The sequence below is a fragment of the Ambystoma mexicanum genome, chromosome 3q, assembly GCF_040938575.1.
Source record: "Ambystoma mexicanum isolate Mex_15411 chromosome 3q, UKY_AmexF1_1, whole genome shotgun sequence".
Lineage (NCBI taxonomy): Eukaryota > Metazoa > Chordata > Amphibia > Caudata > Ambystomatidae > Ambystoma > Ambystoma mexicanum.
In genome coordinates this window covers 1,011,700,893-1,011,724,339 of record NC_090926.1, presented here as the reverse complement: position 1 = coordinate 1,011,724,339, position 23,447 = coordinate 1,011,700,893, and the positions used below count along the sequence as shown (strand labels likewise).

Here is a 23,447-nt window from a genome sequence, read left to right as displayed (position 1 = left end):
GCCCTCTCTCTCTCTGGCCCTCTCTCTCTCTCTGCCTGGCCCTCTCTCTCTCTCTCTCTCTCGCCCTGGCTCTCTCTCTCGCCCTGGCCCTCTCTCTCTCTCTCTCTCTCTCTCGCCCTGGCCCTCTCTCTCTCGCCCCTGGCCCTCTCACTCTCTCTCTCTCTCTCTCTCTCGCCCTGGCCCTCTCTCTCTCTCGCCCAGGCTCTCTCTATCTCTCTCTCTCGCCCCCCCTCTATCTCTCTCTCTCGCGCCCCCTCTCTCTCGCGCCCCCTCTCTCTCTCTCTCGCGCCCCCTCTCTCTATCTCTCTCTCGCGCCCCCTCTCTCGCGCCCCCTCTCTCTATCTCTCTCTCTCGCGCCCCCCCTCTCTCTCTCGCCCCCCCTCTCTCTCTCGCCCCTCTCTCTCTCTCGCCCCCTCTCTCTCTCTCGCCCCCTCTCTCTCTCTCGCCCCTCTCTCTCTCGCGCCCCTCTCTCTCGCGCCCCTCTCTCTCTCTCGCGCCCCTCTCTCTCTCTCGCGCCCCTCTCTCTCTCTCGCGCCCCTCTCTCTCTCGCGCCCCTCTCTCTCGCCCCTCTCTCTCTCTCGCGCCCCTCTCTCTCTCGCCCCTCTCTCTCTCTCTCGCCCCTCTCTCTCTCCGCCCCTCTCTCTCTCTCTCGCCCCTCTCTCTCTCTCGCCCCTCTCTCTCTCTCTCGCCCCTCTCTCTCTCTCGCCCCTCTCTCTCTCTCGCCCCTCTCTCTCTCTCGCGCGCCCCTCTCTCTCGCGCGCCCCTCTCTCTCTCGCGCGCCCCTCTCTCTCTCGCGCGCCCCTCTCTCTCTCGCACGCCCCCTCTCTCTCTCGCGCGCCCTCTCTCGCGCGCCCCCTCTCTTTCACCCCTCTCTTTCACCCCTCTCTCTTTCACCCCTCTCTTTCACCCCCTCTCTTTCACCCCCTCTCTCTCCCCCCTCTCGCTCGCCCCCCCTCTCTCTCTCTCGCTCGCCCCCCCTCTCTCTCTCTCGCTCGCCCCCCTCTCTCTCTCTCGCTCGCCCCCCCTCTCTCTCTCTCGCTCGCCCCCCCTCTCTCTCTCGCTCGCCCCCCTCTCTCTCTCTCTCGCTCGCCCCCCCTCTCTCTCTCTCGCTCGCCCCCCCTCTCTCTCGCTCGCCCCCCTCTCTCTCTCGCTCGCCCCCCCTCTCTCTCTCGCTCGCCCCCCCCTCTCTCTCTCGCTCGCCCCCCTCTCTCTCGCGCGCCCCCCTCTCTCTCGCGCGCCCCCCTCTCTCTCGCGCCCCCTCTCTCTCGCGCCCCCCTCTCTCGCGCCCCCCTCTCTCTCGCGCCCCCCTCTCTCTCGCGCGCCCTCTCTCGCGCGCCCTCTCTCGCGCCCCTCTCTCTCGCCCCTCTCTCGCCCCTCTCTCTCGCCCCTCTCTCTCGCCCCTCTCTCTCGCCCCTCTCTCTCGCCCCTCTCTCTCGCCCCTTCTCTCTCGCCCCCCCTCTCTCGCCCCCCCTCTCTCGCCCCCCCTCTCTCGCCCCCCTCTCTCGCCCCCCCCTCTCTCGCCCCCTCTCTCTCGCCCCTCTCTCTCTCGCCCCCCTCTCTCTCGCCCCCCTCTCTCTCTCGCCCCCCTCTCTCTCGCCCCCCTCTCTCTCTCGCCCCCCTCTCTCTCGCCCCCCTCTCTCTCTCGCCCCCCTCTCTCTCGCCCCCCTCTCTCTCTCGCCCCCTCTCTCTCTCGCCCCCCTCTCTCTCTCGCCCCCCTCTCTCTCTCGCCCCCCTCTCTCTCTCGCCCCCCTCTCTCTCGCCCTGGCTCTCTCGCCCTGGCCCTCTCTCTCTCTCTCTCTCTCTCGCCCTGGCCCTCTCTCTCTCTCTCTCTCTCTCTCGCCCTGGCCCTCTCTCTCTCGCCCTGGCCCTCTCACTCTCTCTCTCTCTCTCTCTCCGCCCTGGCCCTCTCTCTCTCTTGCCCAGGCTCTCTCTATCTCTCTCTCTCGCCCCCCTCTATCTCTCTCTCTCGCGCCCCCTCTCTCTCGCGCCCCCTCTCTCTCTCTCGCGCCCCCTCTCTCTATCTCTCTCTCGCGCCCCCTCTCTCGCGCCCCCTCTCTCTATCTCTCTCTCTCGCGCCCCCCCTCTCTCTCTCGCCCCCTCTCTCTCTCTCTCTCGCCCCCTCTCTCTCTCTCTCGCCCCCTCTCTCTCTCTCGCCCCCTCTCTCTCTCGCCCCCTCTCTCTCTCGCGCCCCCTCTCTCTCTCGCGCCCCTCTCTCTCTCTCGCGCCCCTCTCTCTCTCGCGCCCCTCTCTCTCTCTCTCGCGCCCCTCTCTCTCTCTCTCGCGCCCCTCTCTCTCGCGCCCCTCTCTCTCTCTCGCGCCCTCTCTCTCTCTCGCCCCTCTCTCTCTCTCGCCCCTCTCTCTCTCTCGCCCCTCTCTCTCTCTCTCACCCCTCTCTCTCGCCCTTCTCTCTCGCGCCCCCCTCTCTCTCGCGCCCCCCTCTCTCTCGCGCCCCCCTCTCCTCTCGCGCCCCCTCTCTCTCGCGCGCCCCTCTCTCTCGCCCCCTCTCTCTCTCGCGCGCCCCTCTCTCTCTCGCGCGCCCCTCTCTCTCTCGCGCGCCCCTCTCTCTCTCGCGCGCCCCTCTCTCTCTCGCGCGCCCTCTCTTTCACCCCTCTCTCTTTCACCCCTCTCTTGCACCCCTCTCTTTCACCCCTCTCTCTTTCACCCCTCTCTTTCACCCCCTCTCTCTCTCCCCCCTCTCGCTCGCCCCCCTCTCTCTCTCGCTCGCCCCCCTCTCTCTCTCGCTCGCCCCCCCTCTCTCTCTCTCGCTCGCCCCCCCTCTCTCTCTCTCGCTCGCCCCCCCCTCTCTCTCGCTCGCCCCCCCTCTCTCTCGCTCGCCCCCCTCTCTCTCTCTCTCGCCCCCCTCTCTCTCTCTCTCGCCCCCCCTCTCTCTCTCTCGCCCCCCCTCTCTCTCTCGCGCGCCCCCCTCTCTCTCGCGCGCCCCCCTCTCTCTCGCGCGCCCCCCTCTCTCTCGCGCGCCCCCCTCTCTCTCGCGCGCCCCCCTCTCTCTCGCGCGCCCCCCTCTCTCTCGCGCGCCCCCCTCTCTCTCGCGCGCCCCCTCTCTCTCGCGCGCCCCCTCTCTCTCGCGCGCCCCCTCTCTCTCGCGCGCCCCCCTCTCTCTCGCGCGCCCCCCTCTCTCTCGCGCGCCCCCCTCTCTCTCGCGCGCCCCCCTCTCTCTCGCGCGCCCCCTCTCTCTCGCGCGCCCCCCCTCTCTCTCGCGCGCCCCCCTCTCTCTCGCGCGCCCCCCTCTCTCTCGCGCGCCCCCCTCTCTCTCGCGCGCCCCCCTCTCTCTCGCGCGCCCCCCTCTCTCTCGCGCGCCCCCCTCTCTCTCGCGCGCCCCCCTCTCTCTCGCGCGCCCCCCCTCTCGCCCCCCTCTCGCGCCCCTCTCTCTCTCTCTCGCCCCTCTCTCTCGCCCCTCTCTCTCGCCCCTTCTCTCTCGCCCCTTCTCTCTCCGCCCCTTCTTTTCGCCCCTTCTCTCGCCCCCCCCTCTCTCGCCCCCCCCTCTCTCGCCCCCCTCTCTCTCTCGCCCCCCTCTCTCTCTCGCCCCCCTCTCTCTCTCGCCCCCCTCTCTCTCTCGCCCCCCTCTCTCTCTCGCCCCCCCCTGGCCCTCTCTCTCGCCCTCTCTCTCTCTCGCTCGCCCTGGCCCTCTCTCGCGCTCTCTCTCTCTCTCGCCCTGGCCCCCCTCTCTCTCTCTCTCTCTCTCTCGCCCTGGCCCTCTCTCTCGCTCGCTCGCCCTGGCCCTCTCTCTCTCTCTCTCGCTCGCCCTGGCCCCCCTCTCTCTCTATCTCTCTCTCTCTCTCTCTCTCTCTCTCTCTCTCTCTCTCTCTCTCTTCTCTCTCTCTCTCGCTCGCTCGCTCTGGCCCTCTCTCTCTCTCTCTCTCTCGCCCTGGCCCTCTCCCTCGCACGCCCATGCCCGCGACTGCCCTGGCCCTCGCCCGCCCACACCCTGGCCCTCGCCCGCCCACACCCTGGCCCTCGCCCGCCCACACCCTGGCCCTCGCCCGCCCACACCCTGGCCCACGCCCTGGCCTTCGCTCGCCCGTTCCCTCTCTCTCTCTCTCTCGCTCTCTCTCTCTCTCCCCTGGCTCTCGCTCTCTCTCTCCCCTGGCTCTCTCTCTCTCTCTCCCCCTGGCTCTCTCTCTCTCTCTCTCTCCCCCTGGCCCTCTCTCTCTCTCTCTCTCCCCCTGGCCCTCTCTCTCTCCCTCCCCCCTCTCTCTCTCCCTCCCCCCCTCTCTGTCTCTATCGCGCCATGGCCCTCTCTCTCTCTCCCCCTGGCTCTCTCTCCCCCTGGCTCGCTCTCTCTCTCTCTCTCTCTCCCCCTGGCTCTCTCTCTCTCTCTCTCTCTCTCTCTCCCCTGCTCTCTCTCTCTCTCCCCCTGGCTCTCTCTCTCTCTCTCGCCCCCTGGCCCCTCTCTCTCTCTCTCTCTCTCTCTCTCTCTCGCCCTGGCCCCTATTTTCTCTCTCGCTCGCTCGCCTGGCCCCTATTTTTTCTCTTTCTCGCTCGCCCTGGCCCCTATTTTTTCTCTCTCGCCCTGGCCCCTATTTTTTCTCTTTCTCGCTCGCCCTGGCCCCTATTTTTTCTCTTTCTCGCTCGCCCTGGCCCCTATTTTTTCTCTCTTTCTCGCCTGCCCTGGCCCCCTCGTGCTCGCCCTGGCCCCCTCCCCCTTTCTGACTCCCTCCCTCTGGCCCTCCCGCCTTCTCGCCCCTTTCCCCTTTCCCTCGCTCTTTCTCGCTCACTCCGGCTCGCTCGTCCCTTTTGCACACACAGCACAGAATGTAGCCACACAAATTGATAAACCACCAGCTGTAAGATTATCCCAACAAGGAAACCAGTGTGAGATGCCACCTAGCTTCAATTGGATAAATATTAGCAGAAGAGCATTCACACATGTAAAACTGCCATTATTTGTTGGGCTTGTGTTCACCCCACCAATCAGTATCAAATGAGATGGGTGGTCGCTGAATAGAAAACGAATTTGCAAATCTGAAGAACCGCCCGAGCAACAGATGGGTTGAGCTGCATTACCCTGTCATTAATTCAGCCACAGATGCAAATGTTTGAGGAAGTAATGTACCTTCAATGGATTGCTTTTCTCCCGCAAATTCCTCATCTTGATAGATATCCATCATCCAGCTTTGCTGTTCGGAAACTTTTCGACAGGGGCATAATGGACCTCGACTCAGCTATCGATACGTCTTGTCTGGCTCTTGATAGTCTGCTCCGGAAGTGACATCAGGCGTCGTATATATAGCACGTCACTATGCCCCATGTTTCAGTTCCTTTTTTCCATGCGCTTGCACGCGGCATCTGTAACACAACTCGAGTTTACTCTTTACAAATTGTACGTTTTCTTCTAAAGCCTCTATGAAATGTCCCGGCCAGTTAGGCATACCTCAGCCCCAGGCAGAGCAACCTGAGGCAGGGGTCCTGGCCGAAGTACTTACACTTTGTCCAGCCATGAGAACCGGTATCCCTCTCCAGAAGGATGTGGAATCCCTAGCCGAAAGGGCTGGGTCAAGCCACACTCCACCCAGCCCGCCAATAGGCACCTGGACGCTAAATACAGGCTGCCGGAAGGGGATTACCTCTTATTGTCAGTGCACCCCCAGCCACACTCCTCTGTTAGAGCAGTGACATCACTATTCTCCAAATTGCAGTCTTCCTCAGCTGCGTCCACTTTAGGTACTCCAGGGCAAGGAGGAAAAGCTTTTGGAGGCGTTTGGTAAAAAGATCTTCTCAAATGCCACACTCCACCTGCGTCAGGCTGACGCCATGTTGGCGGCTGTTAATCAGAAGTTGTGGTGGGAGATTGCAGACTTCCTTCCAGAGCTCCCTGCCCACAGCCAGATAGGGTTGGCCGAGGCCATGATTGTAGCCCAGGATATAATGCAATCTTCTGTGACACACTGACACCTCAGGCAGAGCCATATGTATTGCCACCGACATGAGGAACGACGGCTTGGCTCAGGGTGACGATATTCAAACCAGATGTGCAGGAGCGCATCCTCGACCTGCCCTTTGAGGGGGGAGACCTGTTCCACTCTACAACAGACGTGGAACTAGACAAGAAAAATAGCTCCCAGACTGTGAATTCCTTGTCTATCTTAAGTAAGGCCACACCCAAGACCTACAGCCAGGCTCGCCAGCCCTCACACAAGTGTCGGTCCTTTGGAGGCTTATTGGGCTTCAGGAGAGGCGCTCGAGGCAACCTGACAGCTCTCCGATCTAACTCAAGCACAACCAGCACAAGGCGGCTAACCAAGGTTTTTTCCAGTCCCCTCCTCTGCACCAGTCTCAGACGGAAAGAAGTGGTGACGGGTCCACCTGGATACACAAGTCTCTGCTGGGGGGCAGGCTTGCCCTTCACGTACACTCCTGGCGGATAAGGTTTGCAAACTCGTGGATCCTCAGTAGTGTCCACATGCTTCCGGCTACCGATTCATCCGTTTCCTCCTTCCTCCCCTCCGCTCCCGCAGATTGGAGCAGCAATTCTGTTGGCGGAAATCCTCTTGATTGTAGCGAGCCAGGTGGTGGAGGAAGTCCCAGCTTCTCAGCGAAGCAGGGGCTTCTATTCCTGGATATTCGCCACACACAAAGAACCGGGCTGGCCTGATAGTGGTGTTGGATCTTTCTTCCTTGAACCTTTCCCTTTCCCTCCAAAAGTCCAAGATGGTTACCCCAGCCTTCATTGCGAAGACTTTGTGTGGTGGAGACTGGATGTGCTCCCTGGATCTGAAGGATGCCTACCTGCATGTCCCGATTTGGGAACACCATCGTTCCTTCCTGCGGTTCAGGATCATGGATTTTCACTTTCAATACAGAGTTCTACTCTTTGGACTCAACTCAGCCCGAGGGTCTTTACAAGGCTAAGGAACGTGGTGGCAGCTCTGCTCCGGGCACAAGGCCACTACATTTCTCCGTATCTCGATGACTGGCTAGTCAAGCCAGAGTCTACGGAGGCAGTACGTCACACGGCTAACGCTCTCATGCATAACCTATATGATCTGGAATTGTCCATCAAACTCAAAAAGTCACAGCTACTGCCCACTCAGACTGACATTTCTGGGTCTTATATGGGATACAAGGACCTGGAGGAGCTTGCCCTCAACTGACAAGATTGCAGAAATCAAAAGGGCTACAAGGCATTTCCTTAGCAGAACAGTAACCTCAGCCTGGTGGTACTGGGAATAATGGCGGCATGTCCCCTTGCTGTACTGCATAGGAGACTCAGGATGAGGAGGCTGCAGCTTCATTTCTCAGCTTGAAGGGTTCTCAGGTGGAGCCAGTCCGCATACTACAGCTTTTCCACCAGGACCTAGTCTGGTGGGTTACAGCCAACAACGTGCTGGTAGGCAGGCCATTCCAGCAGCGTTTATCTTAGTTCACCATGATCAGACTCGTCCCTAGAGGGATGGGGGAGGGGGCTACCGTGGCCAACCAAAGTGTCCATGGAATCTGGTCTCATCAGGAGCAGCTGGCCCACATCAACTGGCTCGACATGATGGCCATCTGTCTTACTCTCAAGGCCTTGCTCCCCATGATCAGCAGCAAATTGGTCTGCATCCAGACAGACGGCTCCACCTGCATGTATTAACAAGCGGGGCGGTACCAGGTCCCCACCTCTCTGCAGGCTTTTGATAGACATCTGGGAGTGGGCACTGTAGAGCAACATTCACTTGTCAGCGGTCCAACTTCCTGGGGAAGCTAACCTGGAGGCAGATAGACTCAGCAGATTGGGGCTGGACAATTACAAGTGGGAGTTGAACGAAGACGTCTGCCTTGGGCTCTTCGGCAGGTGGGGCCACCCTTAGGTGGACCTCTTTGCCACCAGTTCCAACAGGAGATACCCACAATTTGCCTTGTGCCTGGGACAGGACAGGGGCTTGTTGGGCGGCGCATTGCAGATCCCATGGAACATTAACACGTACGCCCCCCACCCACACTTCTTTGGTTCACAAGGTCATCTGCAGAATCGGGGATTCTCGGTGCCGCTGGCTCATCTTGATTGCGCCATGGTGGCCCGTGAGACCCTGGTTCTCAGAACTCCTCCGTCTGTCGGATCAACCCCCGGTACACCTCCCAGTGGGCCCAGCCCACTTACTCTCTGAACAGGGGGGCACAGTGGTTCACCCTGCTCTGCAGAAGTTAGCCCTTGCAGCTTGTGTCCTGAACAGGTTGCCCTGAAGCATCTGCACCTATCGCGGGATAACCTGAATATCATACAGGGGGCTAGAAGTGACTCCACCAGGCATCAGTACAAGAGCAAGTGGACTAGATTTTGTAACTGGGCAGAATCAAAGAAGATTGTTCCATTAACATGCTTACTGGATGATGTTCTATCCTTCTCAGCGCATCTATCTCATACAGAAGTGCAGCTGGACACATGATGGACGTAACAGGCGGTCATAGGGGCCTACAACAACTCTGGGTACAATATTTTCTTTTCCTCCAATCTGGTGGTTAAGAGACACCTGGCGGTTCTAACCGGTTATAACTGCCTATTCAATGTTCACATCCAGTCTGGGAGCTTAATGTGGTGCTCAGCGCCTTGGTGCACAAACCATTCGAGCCCATGGCTTCCGCGGACATCAAACTGGTTGCCTTTTAAGACACCCCTGCTGGTGTGCCTTACATCGGCACGCAGGATCAGACCCTGGTGGATTCAGAGCCCTACACAACATTTCACTGTGACAAGGTGATGCTCAGAACGCATCCCGCCTTTTCCCCCTAAGGTCATGTCCTCCTTTCACTTAAACGAGGAGATAGTACTCCCAATGTTTTTTGCTGACCCAAAAGATGAGACTCAGAAGGTATTGCACTGTCTGGATTTTGTGCGTGCCATAAGATTTTATCTGGACAGCACTAAGAGCTTCAGTAAATCACACACCCTATTCATCGCATTCAGAGGTTCAAAACCAGGTTGTCAAGCATCCAAGGCTTCTATAGCAAGGTGGATGGTTATGGCCATCCAAGAGGCATACGAAGAGCAGCACAAACCTTTGCCAGAAAACATGCACGCCCACGCCATCCGAGCCAAGGCCACTGCATTAGCTTTTGAAAGACACGTACCATGGCAGACTATCAGCAAAGCGGCTACGTGGGCAACCCCCTCTGCCTTTTGCAAGCACTACTGATTGGATGCCAGCACCAAGTCGGATGCCTGGCAGTTTTCAAAAACTTGGCAACTCTCCTCCCTGGTGCTGCATTCAGTTGTAATCACCCATACAGTATAGAGGAAAGGGGATGGGATTTAGGAGTAATTATGAGTTATTCACCGTAGTGACTAATGTACTCCTAGTCCATAGTACCCTTTCTTACATACGTGCCACCATCCTCTGCCTTAATAAAACCTGTGGCATTAGGCAATCTTAATATTGTCGATGTATCAAAGGGGACAGAGGAGTGGTGCAGGTGCGCGGTGTCAGGGGAGCGCATGCTCCCAGGGCTGCGCCCCTGTGCGGCTCTAAATTTAAAGGGGAAGATTTTCTTCTGGTGGAAAAGGTTCTGTTTCCTATCCCTAGCGAGGGACGCCCATACAGTATGGAGGAAAGGGGACTATGGACTAGGAGTATGTTGGTCACTACGGTGAGTAAATTATAATATTCCCACCAGGCCAGCGGCATCCACCTCCAATCTGCCTACGGACAGAGGGGAAGAAAACGGATGCATTGGCCAGGAAGGTGTTCACCTCTAGCAGCATGGCGCTCAAAGCCGCAAATATTGCCTGTGGGTGCGCAAAGTATTCCTTCGGCTTATGGAAAGCTGTGGAACATACTGCTGAAATACATCCCTGAGGGGGCCATGCAGGATGGATTTTTACAGCTGGTGGAGGATGGGAAGGAGGTAGCCAAGCAGTCATTGTAAACCTGTACGGTGATCAGTATAGGTTGCTGTACATGCCCTTTGAGGGAGACATACGTTTCAGTCAGAAAACTGACGAGTCCTTGTACAAGTTTAAGGATTTCAAGTTGGCTGCCTAATCACAGGGCCTAGCAACGCAGTCGGCCAAACCTGCCTTCAGCTGTGTCTCCCGAGGCAGGGGCTATAGGCATTACGTATCTTATGGCAGAAAGGCGCAGCTCCTGCAAGCCACGCAATGGCAGAGGCACTTCTCACGTCTGGAAAGGGACAGAGGTGCCTCTAGAGGCCAACAAGCAGCAACAGCAGCGGAGACGCCCGCGCCCTCTAAGACACTTTGATTTCCCTTACCACAATGCACTGGTTGGTGGACGGTTGGCAGGGCATTTGCCCCGGTGGCAGGAGATGACCCCAGACGCCTGTGCCCTGCAGTTGATTTGGTGGGGTTATTGTCTGCCTGCCCTTGCCAAAGAGATCGGACAGACCCCCCGTCCCCCAATCAAACCGGGACAGGAGCTTCAGGAAGAACTGAGAGCCCTGTTGTCAAATGGTGCCGTGGAAGAGGTAACTCTCAAGAGAGAGTATCAGGTTGGTATTCCTGGTATTTCCTGATACCCAAGAAGGGAGGAGGTCTCCATCCCATTCTGGACCTCAGTGCTCTATACAAGTTCCTGAGGAAAGACACATTCAGGATGTGGTTATGTTGAGAGAAATTCTCCATGCTCTCGAATTTCAGGACTGGCTGGTGTCTATAGACCTGCTGGACGCTTATTGCCATGTGCCGATACACCAAAAGCACAGGAATGAGCTTCCAGCGGGCATCGGGGCTCATTCAAACAGAAGGGTTTCAGCCTTTACAGCCGGAATATATGACGAGCAGCCACTTGGTCATCCTTACATACATTCACCAAGCACTATGCCTTGGATGTTGCACAGGGAGCTGATGCAAGATTTGGTAAGGCGGTTCTACACAATCTATTGGTTTAAATATTTCTGCCCTCCTCAATTATCCTAACTGCTTTGGGAGTCTATCAAGATGAAGAATCTGTGGGAGAAAAACAATCCATTAAAGGAGAAATTACCCACCATAATGATCTTTCTATGGATTCTTCTCTCCGGAGATTCCTAATCGTCTCTCCCATCCATCCCCACTCAAAGTTCTGTGGGTTGTCACTTATGTCCAAACTAGAAGGCATCTGGTGATGGCTCTTGGATGACCGCTTCTGTCTCATTCTTTGAAGAAAAAAAAACACACTTTTTTTTCAATCATCGTTATGGGGGATCACCCTGTTGGGATGAATCTGTTAATGTTAATGGCTGATTAGCCTTCTCCTGTGGAAGATGAGGAATCTGCAGGAGCAGAATCCATAGAAAGATCATGATGGTGAGTAATTTCTCCTTTCCAGTCTGGTGTTGGTCAATAAGCCTTCTACAGGGCTCTGAAGATTGGAATAAACGGAAACATAAACGTCCCAACAGGTCTACTGCTTCCAGAATGCAGTCTCTGAGACCAACCACCTGACTGCACACATTTGAGTGATCTCTCACTACCACCACACCTGGTGTTAGGATGCAGCCACCATCGGGCAAATCACACTAGCTGCACACACATTGAGTGCACCCAACCACCCTATACTACCCTACTCTCTCGACTGACCAGGACTACGGTCCCCAAGGGCGTTCAACCCACAAGCGCTTTCCTTTCCCCTGTGCTACTGGGGGAGCGAGGAGGGCAGGGGGCACCAAATTAAATAGTGTTTCTGCAAAATTAGCGGCAACGTTTTATTTAAGTGATTAACTCCCTGCATGGAAGGAGGAGTTCATCGCTTCAATAGAGATGTGGCTGTCGAACTAGCATGGGGCTGCCTTTTAAAGCCTGCCCCATGCTCATTTGACAGCCACACCCTATTGTGATAAAATGCACCCAGCTCTCATGGAGAGCTGGGGCACGCATTTTCATTTAATAGGGCGCCTTCACCCACTGTGCAAGGTTGGGGGGTGGGGGGGAGCGAATGGCATGGCGCCCAGGGCGGTTGCTCAGGTGGCCCTGCCCTAAGGCTGGCACTGCTAATAAAGCCTTTTAGGCCCTGGAAGATGGAAGACTTTATCACTCCCCATCGTGCCAACACTGTATGTGTGCCCATTGTAAAGTTGGATTACATTTTTAATAGTCCTTGTGTAGATCTTGCACAACAGCTGAAACGTCTCTTCTCTTCCTCAGATCCTCTGTCGATGGGCCCTCAGAAAGCACTAGAGACTATTGGTGCCAACCTACAGAAGCAATATGAGAACTGGCAGCCTCGGGTAAGTCCTCTCTGTAAGAAAGCACTGTAGATCGCATCCAGCTGTGCCTCTGACTTTCATTGTGTGTTTTTTCAATGTCATTCACCTGGCCGAGGAAGTCGTGCCAATAGCTTTCTCGGCATGGGGGGTAGTCTGGGCAGCTCGCCACAGTGCGACAATCCCAACCTGCTGTCTCATCAGAAGAGCAGTTCCTGGGAGAAGGTTTCCTGGTTGTTCATTTTTTTCCAGCTCCGGGCAGTTATGTTTTTGCACTGTCTTTGTACTTATACGTCCAGTCCCCTTTCCTCAATCCATGTGGGCATCCCCCAACATGGGGACGGTACCAGAACCTTTGGCAGCAAAACATTGAGCTTCCCCTTTAAATTTAGTATACTGTGGGGGCGCGACCTCGAGCGTGGGAATACTCTGCCGAGGCCCCGCCTCTGTGCAGTCACTTTTTCCGCATGTACGGTGTCGGACCTGGCAGCCAGTGCTGAGACTTTTTAGCTTTCAGCGGGCATTCCGTTTTGTTTTTCAATCTTATTTAACTTCCCTTTGGTGCCTCATCTGCCCACGCCAACCCCCCACCGCATGTTGGCTGCAGGAGGATTCACGAGATGTACCTCTTGCAACCACTTGTTCCCAGCCTCGGATGCCCATGCACTCTGTCTTGGGTTTTTGGTGCCCGACTACCGTTAGGACACAAGTTCTGCTTGCAGCACTCTCGGTCACAGGACATTTATGAATCGGTTGATGTGGTAGAGGGCGATCTTGCAAACTTCTCATCCTCCTCACCTTAAGGACTTTGTCCCGAGGAACTCTTGTCAAGACAAGTTCGTCGCTCTGTTAAGCACGGCTCCACAGCGCAGCAACTCCTTCCCCGGGATTCCCGTGGATGGGGGTTCTTGGGTTCAGAATCTGGCAGGCCTGAGGCCTCTAAGGCTACCGGCTTCCAAGCCGAGTGGCCCGGGGGCTCTTGCAGGTGCTCTGGGGGCAGACCTGAGTCATCCAGGCTACCGGCTCCCAAGCTGTGGGGCTCTGGACCCTACCATGCTGTCCCCGGAAGAGCAATCAAGTTTGTCCTCTTCTTCAACCTCAAGGGGAAGGGGATCATAGAGTGCCACCTCAGAGAGTTTGTCTTAGTCTCAATCCAGCACAACTACCGGCACAGGCGCCAAGGGCGTCCAGCCTACCGGAGCTTGCTACGAGGTCGTGAGTCAGGGCGTTCAGACTACTGGCCAGCCGGCTGAGGGCTCAGCGCCTACCAGAGTGATCTCTGGGGTCGACGCTTACGCTTCTGGTGTAGGACCCAAACTATATCCTCCCATGTCGATGCCTCTCAGGGCCTTCGCGCCCTCCCACTCAGGGTGTGGCGCAGGGCTTCAAAATGGCGGAGAGGCACGTGGCTGAGCCTGCCAGGCTGGCAGCCATCTTGGATCCAACTCTGGCCCGCCCGTGCTTTTGCCCTTTGAATGGGCTTTGCATAAGGACCCATGTCCCCTTCCTGCCGGAAGCGGCAGCAGATTGTATGTTACAGGCATCTGGTCTCCTCGGGGATACATCTACCCCCGGCCCCTCCTCTGGGTACTCGTCCCGTTCCTCCAGCGCTGCCAGTTCCAGTGCCGTTCCCTCCACAGTCTAGGCCCTACCGGTTGTTCAGACCCCTCCACCACCTCCTGTGCCACCAACGCATCCCGCTCAGCAGTCGTTGGACCTCTCTTCGACGCCGGACCTGAGTCCCACTGCCTGGAATACCCTCAGCCCGTAGAAAAGAGGGCAGGACCATTAAGGCCTTTCATGACCACCTTCAGGGCCTGGCTGGGTTCTTGGGGGTCCCTCTGCTCGAGGAAGCCCCACAGGAGTCAGGAGTGCTAGCAGAGGTCTTGGGTTAGCACACCACAATCCCGTGTGGCATCCCTCTCCAGAAGGATGTCCTGCAGGTGCCGCGAAAGGTTTGGAAGAAGTCCACGGCCAACGCCCAGATGAACATGAAGTTGGACAGCAGGTTCAGGCTGATGGACAGGGAGACAATACTCCTCGCCTCCCACCCGCTGTCTCATTCTTCAGTGGTGGCTGCGGCATCCTTGTATTCTAAACCATTGCCTTCATTGTCGTCTTCCACAGTAGCCACTTCCCGTTGTCTTTTCACTGTGAACAAAGTCCTTGAGTTTTCGGGAAAGCGCTGTTATTCCATCTCAGGATTGCGTCTGCGGCAATCCAACACCGACGCCCTCTTGGCTGCAGCTAACCAGAAGCTGTGGTGGGAGCTTGGGGAATTTTTGACCGCCCACCTTTTGGACAAGCAAGCCTCCTTCAAAGCTGGTCTGACAGATGCCCGGGCTATTGCACAGGATCTCATGGAGTTTTCAGTCACGCACATCGACCCAGCCAGCAGAGGGCTGTACCTTGGGTTTGAGATGTGAAGGACAGCCTGGATGCACGCCACTAGGTTTTCATCTGACGTGCAGGAGCGGATCCTGGATCTTTCCTTCGAGGGCGTGGACTTTTTTCATTCATCAACAGATGACAAAGAAGAAAACCTCCACCCAAACCACAATGTCCTTGGCCATCCTGACGAAACCTGGTCAGAAAGCCTTCCCTCAATCTGAGGGCAGGGCCAAGTTTAAGCCCTGTGCTTTCTCTGTCTTCAAGGGGTTCCAGGGCCGCGGTACACGGAGGCCTGACCAGTCACCCAGCGACAACAGGTGGAAGCAGCAGTGAACCGTGTGCACGTTTTTCAGCTCTCCCTCCTCTGCTGCTGCCTTGGACACCAAGAAGCAGTGATGTCAAAGTCGGGTAACGCAACTCGTCTGTGAGGGGCTGTTTGGATCTTTTCCAGGACTACTGGAAGCATCTTTTTAGCAACCCGTGGATCCTATCTGTAGTTTACATGGGCTTCAGTCTTCCTCTTCCTTTGTCTCTACCATCCTCTCCACCTCTTCCTCAGATCGTGTCCCCGGCTCTTTTACAGGATGTCATTTCGCTTTTGGAGATGCAGGCGATGGAACCGGTTCCTCTTGTAGACGGGGGCGCCGGGCAACTATTCCAGACTTTTTTCAGCACCCAAGAACAAGGCACACGTGTGGGTTGCCCTAGACTTGTCATTTCTAAATCTGTCTTTACCGCTGGAACGCTTCAAGGTACTCTTGCACACACAGCTGAATCGGTGTGCAGGGGACTGGATGTGTTCCCTGGACCTCAAGGATGCGTACCTGCCTCTACCCATTTACCAACCACATTGGAAATTTCTGTGGTTCACGATTGTTGCACCACCTTCAGTACACGGGGCTGCCCTTCGGCCTGAACTCTGCCCCTTGTCTCATCACGAAGGTGAACACAGTGGTGGGGCTTCTCTGCTTGGAGGGACATCATCTGTACCCTTATTTGGACAACTGGCTGGTGAGGGCGGGGTCACCCAAAGGGTTGGTGCACATCAGCCAGAGATCGGCACATATCCTTCATCAGCTGGGGTTCTCCGTCTACCAGAGGAAGTCGGTTGTGCCCATCTCAGGACCTGGCCTTCAAAGGGGTGCGTTGGAACACCTCTGTTCAGCGAACGTTACCTACGCCCGAGAGGCTTTGGTCCGTCCACAAGGTCGGTGGGGCAATTCCGGGCCAACACGACCACCTTGGCATGGTCGTTCCATCATATTCTAGGCCTGTTGACTTCTTTCAATCTGATTGAGCTGAGGGCAGTGCGCCTGGCCCTCAAGGCAATTTTTGGCCTTCATCAGGGAGAGGTCTGTTCTGGTCAGGACTGACAACTGTGGTATGATGTTTTACCTGAACAAGAAGGGTGACACCCATTTCTCCCCTGCCTCCTCTGCATAGAGGTGGTTTCAATCTGGGAATGGGCCCTGACTGAAGGAATTTGGACTTCACCAGTCCACCTCCCAGGGTAAGCAATGCATAAGCGGACTAGCGGAACCGCTTGGGGTTCAATACCTACAAGTGGGAGTTACGCACCAACTCCTTGTTGCCCCTATTCCAGCGTTGGGGGTTTGCGGACCTGGATTTGTTTGCGTCCTCTAAATCCCAAGTGCCCCCAGTTTGCTTCATGGTCATGACAGAGTTGGGGTGTCTCTGGGAGATGCCTTCCAGATACCACCTGCAGCCGTGTTGGCACGGCTGCAGGTGTTATGCGTTCCTGCCCACCCCTCTGCTCCAGCGGACCCTCTGCAAGTTATGGGCTTCAGTGGTTTGCAGCCCCCTCATTATTGCCCCCCACAGGCCTTCAAGAGCCTGGTTTTCAGATCTGCTTTAGTTGTGCTCCCAGGGTCCAGTCCACCTTCCAATCTCCAGCAGGGGATCCCTGACGCAGCCAGGCGGGCAGTGGACCATCCAGACCCGACCAAGCTGGGGCTGGTGGCCTGGTCCTGACCATCTGAAGCTCCAACATGCTCACTTTTCAGATGACAACTGGGACATCATTCAGCAGGCCACAAAGCCCTCAACTCTGTCCCACTATTAAGAGTAAATGGACTGGGTTCCGTCATTGCGCTCATGACAAGGGTCTGGACCCTGTCAACTGTCCTCTGGATGATGTACTGGCTTTTTCAGCGCACCTTGATCATTTTAGAGTGCAGGTGGATACTTGCTGCACTTATTTGGCAGCCATTGGGGCTTACAAGAATCCCCCTGTGCATGTTTTCTGTGGACAAACTGCTGGTTAGGGCCCACCGTAAGGTGGTTGTCCCAGCTTTTTGCGCCAGTGCATAGGCTGCACCAGGTCTTGGACCTCAATGTGGTTCTGGCAGCTTTGCAGCGCAAGCCTTTCTAACCGATGGCCTCTGTGGACATCCGCTTGGTGACGGTTTTACTGGTGGTTCTCCCTTCTGCGTGCAGGGTTAGTGAGCCGCAGGCGTTGTCCTTGTGCAGCCCTTCAAAACTTTTCACAATGACAAGGTCGTCTTGCATACAGATGCACAAACCTCTTGCCCAAGGTGGTCTATCCATTTAATCTGAATCAAGAGATCTGCTTCATGGTGTTCTTGGAAGCAGAGGAGGCCCTGCATTCCTTGGACCTCAAGAGGGCCCTCAAGTTTTATCTCTCTCAGAAGAAATCCTTCAGGAACGCTGAGTCATTGTTGGTGGCTTCTGGGGGCTCTCACGTTTCCAAGGCTTCATCGCCCGTTGGATGGTCCATGCCATTTCAGAGGCATACACGGCCATGTGCAGACTTGTTCTTGAGGGGATTCATGCCCATGCGGTCAGAGCCAAGGCTACGACTGTCGAGTTTAAGAGACCACCTTCTTTGGATGTTATCAGCAAGGCAGCTACTTGGGCCACTATGTCAGACTTCTGTAAGCACTAATCACTGGACACCAGCTCAGGCACAATGCTGAGTTTGGTCAGGCGGTTCTGAAGAACCTTTTTGCATCATCCTCAATATGAGGCAGGTTATCACAGCTCGACCCTATGTTCTTGTTCGGTGGAATCGCCCACAAGAATGGAGGAGAGGAGAGGGGATGGGATGTATGAGTAATTATAGTGACTCACTGTAGTGACCAGAGTACTTCTAGTCGTTTGTCCCCTTTTCCATATGTCCCACCTGCCTTCCCCTGCTAGTATGCCAATGGCTAATATGTGATAGGCGAAGTTGGGTATCGAAGTGTCCTATGTGTTCAAAGGGGACTGAGGTGAGGTGCCGGAGGGTGGTGCCTCAGTGGGGCATTCCCATGCCCGAGGCTGCGCCCCCGTGTGTTTATACTAAATTTAAAGGGGAAGCGAAATTTCCACTGCCAAAGGTTGTTCGGGACGCCCATAAGGATGGAGGAAAGGGGACTAAGGACTAGGGGTGTCACGGTATTAGTTTTATGACGGTACAATAACCTTCTTGCCAAATGACGGTATATCATGGTTATCGCGGTATAGCAGGTGGAGTTAACTAATCTTAACAAATATTTCCTAAAAGGTCATAAATTGTCAGATTTATCATCACAAACAAAACCATGCACCCAGGGCCAGAATTGGGCTTTTACTTTCCACTGAAATGCCACCCCTTGCTTGCACCAAACACAAACGCACGTGTGGAGAGGAGGGGGAGGTGGGGCCCTGCTGCGACTGGCAAATCAAACTGAATAGCTTTTCTTAAGTGGTCATTTAGGCTTTTAGCTCCCCCACTGGCTACTGGTGAAGATGAACATGTTGCCATATTGATAATCTGCATGCCACAGATCAATGGAGTCTGATGGTAGTATACGCTTGTGCGCATACACACGCACATGCACTCTCTCTTTACGCTACAGCCTTTAGTTTACTTCTGGGTCAAAAGGTGTTCAGTAATCACGGACATGTTACCCTTTGGTATGGCAGCAGGGAATACCCACAGAGATGATTAAATTTCGCAGTGTGACTTATTATATGTAAATTCAATGATAGAACCAGGGAAATCCGCCATTGTCATATGTTTAGAAAACATTATCCATTATAAATATATAAACCCCAAAGCCGCCAACCCAAAGTCCCGGGAGGATAGCTCAGCGGCAACGTGCGTGCCTTGGAAGCAAGACGACACGAAGCAACACAGGTTCGATCCCTGGGTCCGCGCTTAGAAACCTCTGGGTGTTTAAGCATGTTATAAATACGCAACTAAGACAAAAACAATTACGCAACAAAACAAACAAAACCAATTTCTTTAACAGCGCCTCGATGCCCTGGGGCTGTGTGAGCGCTTTAAAAAAAATGTAAATAAAAAAAAGTAAACCACTTTCCATCTTGGCACTGTATTTATTCTTCCTATTGCTAACATGTTGATTTTGTGTCAGGCACGTGTGTGGTTTATGGAATGGCATTAAAAACTGCTCAAACTGAAACTACTTGGCAGACGGCACATCCAACAGTGCAAGACCAAGACTGCGCAGAACTTGCTTACTGCAGCCTTTCCAAATCAGATTGAAAAGCACACTTAACGGTATGAACGGTATACCGGTATAAACAATGTGACGGTTATTATTGTTCAATTAAGTGGTTCACGGTATCTTTAACGGTATACCGTAATACCGTTACATCCCTACTAAGGACTAGGATTACTCTAGTCTTTACGGTGAGTAACTTTAATTTTTCAACCATGCCCTGTTCACTGAACTTTTTCTTCCTTCCTATCCCTCTCCTTTCTGCCCTCTGGCCCTACCCATTCTGCTAGACACACACTAGACACACACTAGACACACACTAGACACACGCTAGACACCATCATCCACTCCAACCTCACTCTCCTCGCCTGGTCTGACCACTCCCTCCTCTCTACTCATCTGGCTCCATATGGCCGTGTGACAACTCCTCATATAGCTCTGCCAACCTTGCGAACATCTGTCCGATGAAATGCGTGACAGCTGCTGCCTTCTCTTCCACCTTATTCCCCCACGCCCACCCAACACACTCTACCACGGATTCTGCCCTCTGCAACCTCTATCTGACCATTGCCAGCACCTTTGACATTCTTGCCCTAGTCATGAGGATCTGCCTGAAACATGCCTCCAATCGAAAGCATCTGGTACGACTTGCAGACCAAAAAGTAGGTGCAGGGCTGCAGTAAGGAAGTGGCAAACTTCTGGTGCACCTTCTGACAAACTGGCCTGCCGCCTGACCCAGAGACACTACAGACTCCATCCGTGCCAGAAAGAGCCCACAGTCAGATACGAGTGTCCAATACTTCCAACAACAGGGTTGAACTCTTCAAAATATGCAGGGAACTTGCCAACCCATCCGCAGTATCTTCTGCCTCTACTCCTTGCCAGGCCCTATGCAAATCACTCGCCTCTCACTTCATTTCCAAAACCCAAGAAATACTCAACAGCCTTCCCACGCACTCTTCCAACTCGACCCTCCCCCCCTCTCCCACCTGCCCTCCTCTTTCTCTCCTGTCTTCCCTGTCTCCCTTGAAGTCACCAGAGTCGTCAACTCCATGAAGGTCTCTTCCAAACAGGTTGCTCCATGCTCTTCCAGAACCATCAAGGACATCCTCTCCTCTTTCATCCCTGCTCTTGCTGATCTCTGCAACCACTCCTTTGCTACTGGTTCTTTTCCATGCTCCCTGAAGCACGCTCTTGTTTTCCCCCCTCCTTAACTCTCTGCTAGCCCTTCCTGCCCAGCCAACTACCAACCCAATTCCATCAGCCCCTTCCTGGGGAAATTGCTTGAGGTTGGCCCTCCCTCAACTCAACTCTCATACCAAACTTGTTGGCGGTCTACATGACCACTAGTCTGGATTCCGAGCATCCAGAGGCACGGAAACTGCTCTTCTGAACATCTAGGAAGAACTGCTCGCATCCCTTGACTCCAACTTCCCTACTGTCCTCATCCTCCTTGATCTCTCTTCGGCATTTGACACAGTGAACCATTCAATCCTCAAAGGCTCCATGATACCCTTGGTATCTCAGAACGGGCACTGGACTGGCTCACCTCATTTCTTACTGACCGTTCCTCCAGCACCATTCTGGGCCTTTTCTCCTCCCCTACTTCCTTCTCGACTTGTGGCGCCCCCCAGGGCTCCATTCTGTCGCCCTGGCTCTTTAACATATACCTTTCTCTGCTGGCACACCTCATTTCCTTCTTCTCACCTAACTTCCAGTGCTACGCTGACACACAACTAGTCTTCAAACTTCCTATTGGTGCCCTTGCACCTTTCTTCATCCCTGACTGCCTCTCTGCCATCCAATCCTGGTGCACTGCTAATGACCTCTGCCTCAGTGCCAGCAAAACAGAAATTCTCCCTTTTGGGTCCGCTGCACCCTATTTCTTCCCCTCACACTTGCCTTCCTCCATGGGCTCCCCCTCTGCCTCCTCCTTTGTAGCCAGGAATCTGAGTCATCTTCGATCCCTCCCTCTCCTTCATCCCTCATATTCAGGACATTGTCAAGAAGTCCCAACTTTGAGCTCTTCTTTCTCAAAGGAACTCTACCCTTCCTCACCTTCCCCTGAGATTCGATGTTACTCGTGCTCTGGTTCTCTCCAGGCTAGACTATTGCACCATCTTACGCAAATTTATACATGGGCAGTTTTGAACTCAAACATGCTTGGAGTCACAAAGCTTTTCCCGAAGACAACAACATTGTATTTTGGGGCAGGTACATTGATGATATTCTGGTAATATGGAATGGAAACCAAGCAACCCTGCTAGACTATCACAAATATCTCAACAATAACAATTTTTAAAACTTACAATGGAAGAAAGCAATAACCATATCCATTTCCTTGACTTGGAACTCTATATTGAAAATCAAAAAATACAAACACTCTACACAAAACCAACTGCAGGAAACCGCATTCTTCATGCCCTCAGCAACCATCCACCACACACAATCAAAAATATACCATACGGAGAATTCATCAGAATAAAATGTAACTGCACTCAAGACAAAGAAATGAACAAACATATGGAGACAGCAACTACTAAATTTCTAAAAAGAGGATATAAGCACAAGCAATTGAAACAAGCTGAAGCCAAAGCAAAACAATGTGATCGAAAAGACCTTCTGCAGAACAAACATGGACGAACAGAAAAACGAGTGAACACAAAGATTTGTAACTACCTACAGTACAGACAACAAATCCTGAGGAAGATCCTACACAAACATTGGAGCATACTCACACTAGATACCGACCGAGAAATCCATTGAGGATCACCCAATGATCACTTACCGGAAAGCCAGGAACCTAAAACAAATCTTATGCCCATCACATTTCATACAAGGAGGACTATCTAAATGGAAAACACAATTATGGTCACTAGACAAACTTAAAGGTTTTTTTAAGTGTGGCCAATGTAACTACTGCAAATTTGCGGATAATAACAAAAAAGAAATCAACTTACCAAATGGCAAATACATAAAATCATGGACTTCATGAATTGCAATACAAACTATATCGTATATGCAATCACGTGCATATGCCTAACGTTCTACATGGGCAGCGCAGTAAGGCCTCTAAAAATCAGAATTTCAGAACATCTACGTGCCATCAGAAACAGAGATACGTACCCACTAGGGAAACATTTTGCACTGGAACACCCAGAAAGTGACACAAATGGGATAAGATTTTTTGGCATTGAACAATTGAGTATCAGCCAAAGAGGAGGAAACTGGGAGAAAAAACTCCAACACGAAGCAAAATGGATATGCATCCTAGACTGCTGCAACAATGGCTTAAATTTCGACACAGAAATGGGCCATTTTATATAGACCCAATGGACAATCAAGAACCTTCTATCAATAGACAAACAGGAATGTATATTATGACTTAGAATGTTCATGTGCATCTCAGATTTGGTATTAGGAATTACGAAAATTATATCAGAAAATATGGGACACAAACGAATATTTATGTACAGTCTGACCTACAAATGAGAATATTGATCTATTTTTTGATTAACAAATGTGAATGTTAATGTGCATCTAGACCTACATAACATTGACCTGGCACGAGGATTTGTAAAACGTTTATCATTAGACGTCAATTTTTTAACCGAATACGTCAACCAACACATTACCATGGTCCCTCCACTAATGCCACAAGTTACAATGCACAAGCATTGACACGGATCAGGAAAACTATAGACCAACGTCCCATAGAATTCTGTCACTATGGAAACGCAGTGAATTCTCCAAATTATGTCAGTTTAGCCTTTTTCTCGATCCGAAATGGCGACCGGGCTACATGCGACGCGCCCGGAGTGTCGTGACGTCATCACGTTGCTTCGCGATGCTCCTGACATGCTACTTAGAGCAGCCATTTTGGGAGATGCATCGGACAATCGTATCCGATGCATCTGGCCAAAATAAAGCCATCAACGTATAACAACGAAGCACACTACATTTCAGGTAAGCCTGAAGGTACACTTTGGCTAATTAATGTTTACTAACCCACTTAACTTACCAGTATAGTAAACCCCTGATTATTTTGCAAAGATTTTACAATACAGTCTCTATAAAATATTATCTAATCAGACAAATAAAACTTTGCAGGCACTAAGATTTAGAACAATGGATACAAAGTAGTATTACTTAAAGGCTGGTCACCAACTCTTAAACGGTCTCGTTACTTTACAGAGATCACACGGTACAATGCTAAAGCAGCAACACCAGACGATGTAAACATTCAAGACCAAAGTCAAGTATAATCAGATAATGAAGTAAAGCACAAGTAAGTGACCATGTGTATTCCAAACATAAAGCCTCTAATATAAAGTGTATCAAGGGCAATCTAAATACACGGCTATTTCTCTTGCCCCCCCCCCATCTTTTTTCCCTTCATCACAATTGCACTATTGGCAATCCTAACAGTGTCTTCTTTAAACACAAGCACTTCCC

General features: G+C 53.5%; 1 protein-coding gene across 4 annotated transcripts in view; it reads left to right on the top strand.

Moving 5' to 3' along the window:
* The window catches only part of RPTOR (regulatory associated protein of MTOR complex 1), a 2,822,438-nt gene that overhangs the window by 409,422 nt on the left and 2,389,569 nt on the right, over positions 1–23,447 (top strand). For all 4 annotated transcript variants that reach the window (XM_069655181.1, XM_069655184.1, XM_069655182.1 and 1 more), the window contains exon 3: positions 12,077–12,159. In XM_069655181.1, the coding sequence (XP_069511282.1) occupies positions 12,077–12,159 (83 nt within the window). The remainder of the gene's footprint in view (positions 1–12,076; positions 12,160–23,447) is intronic.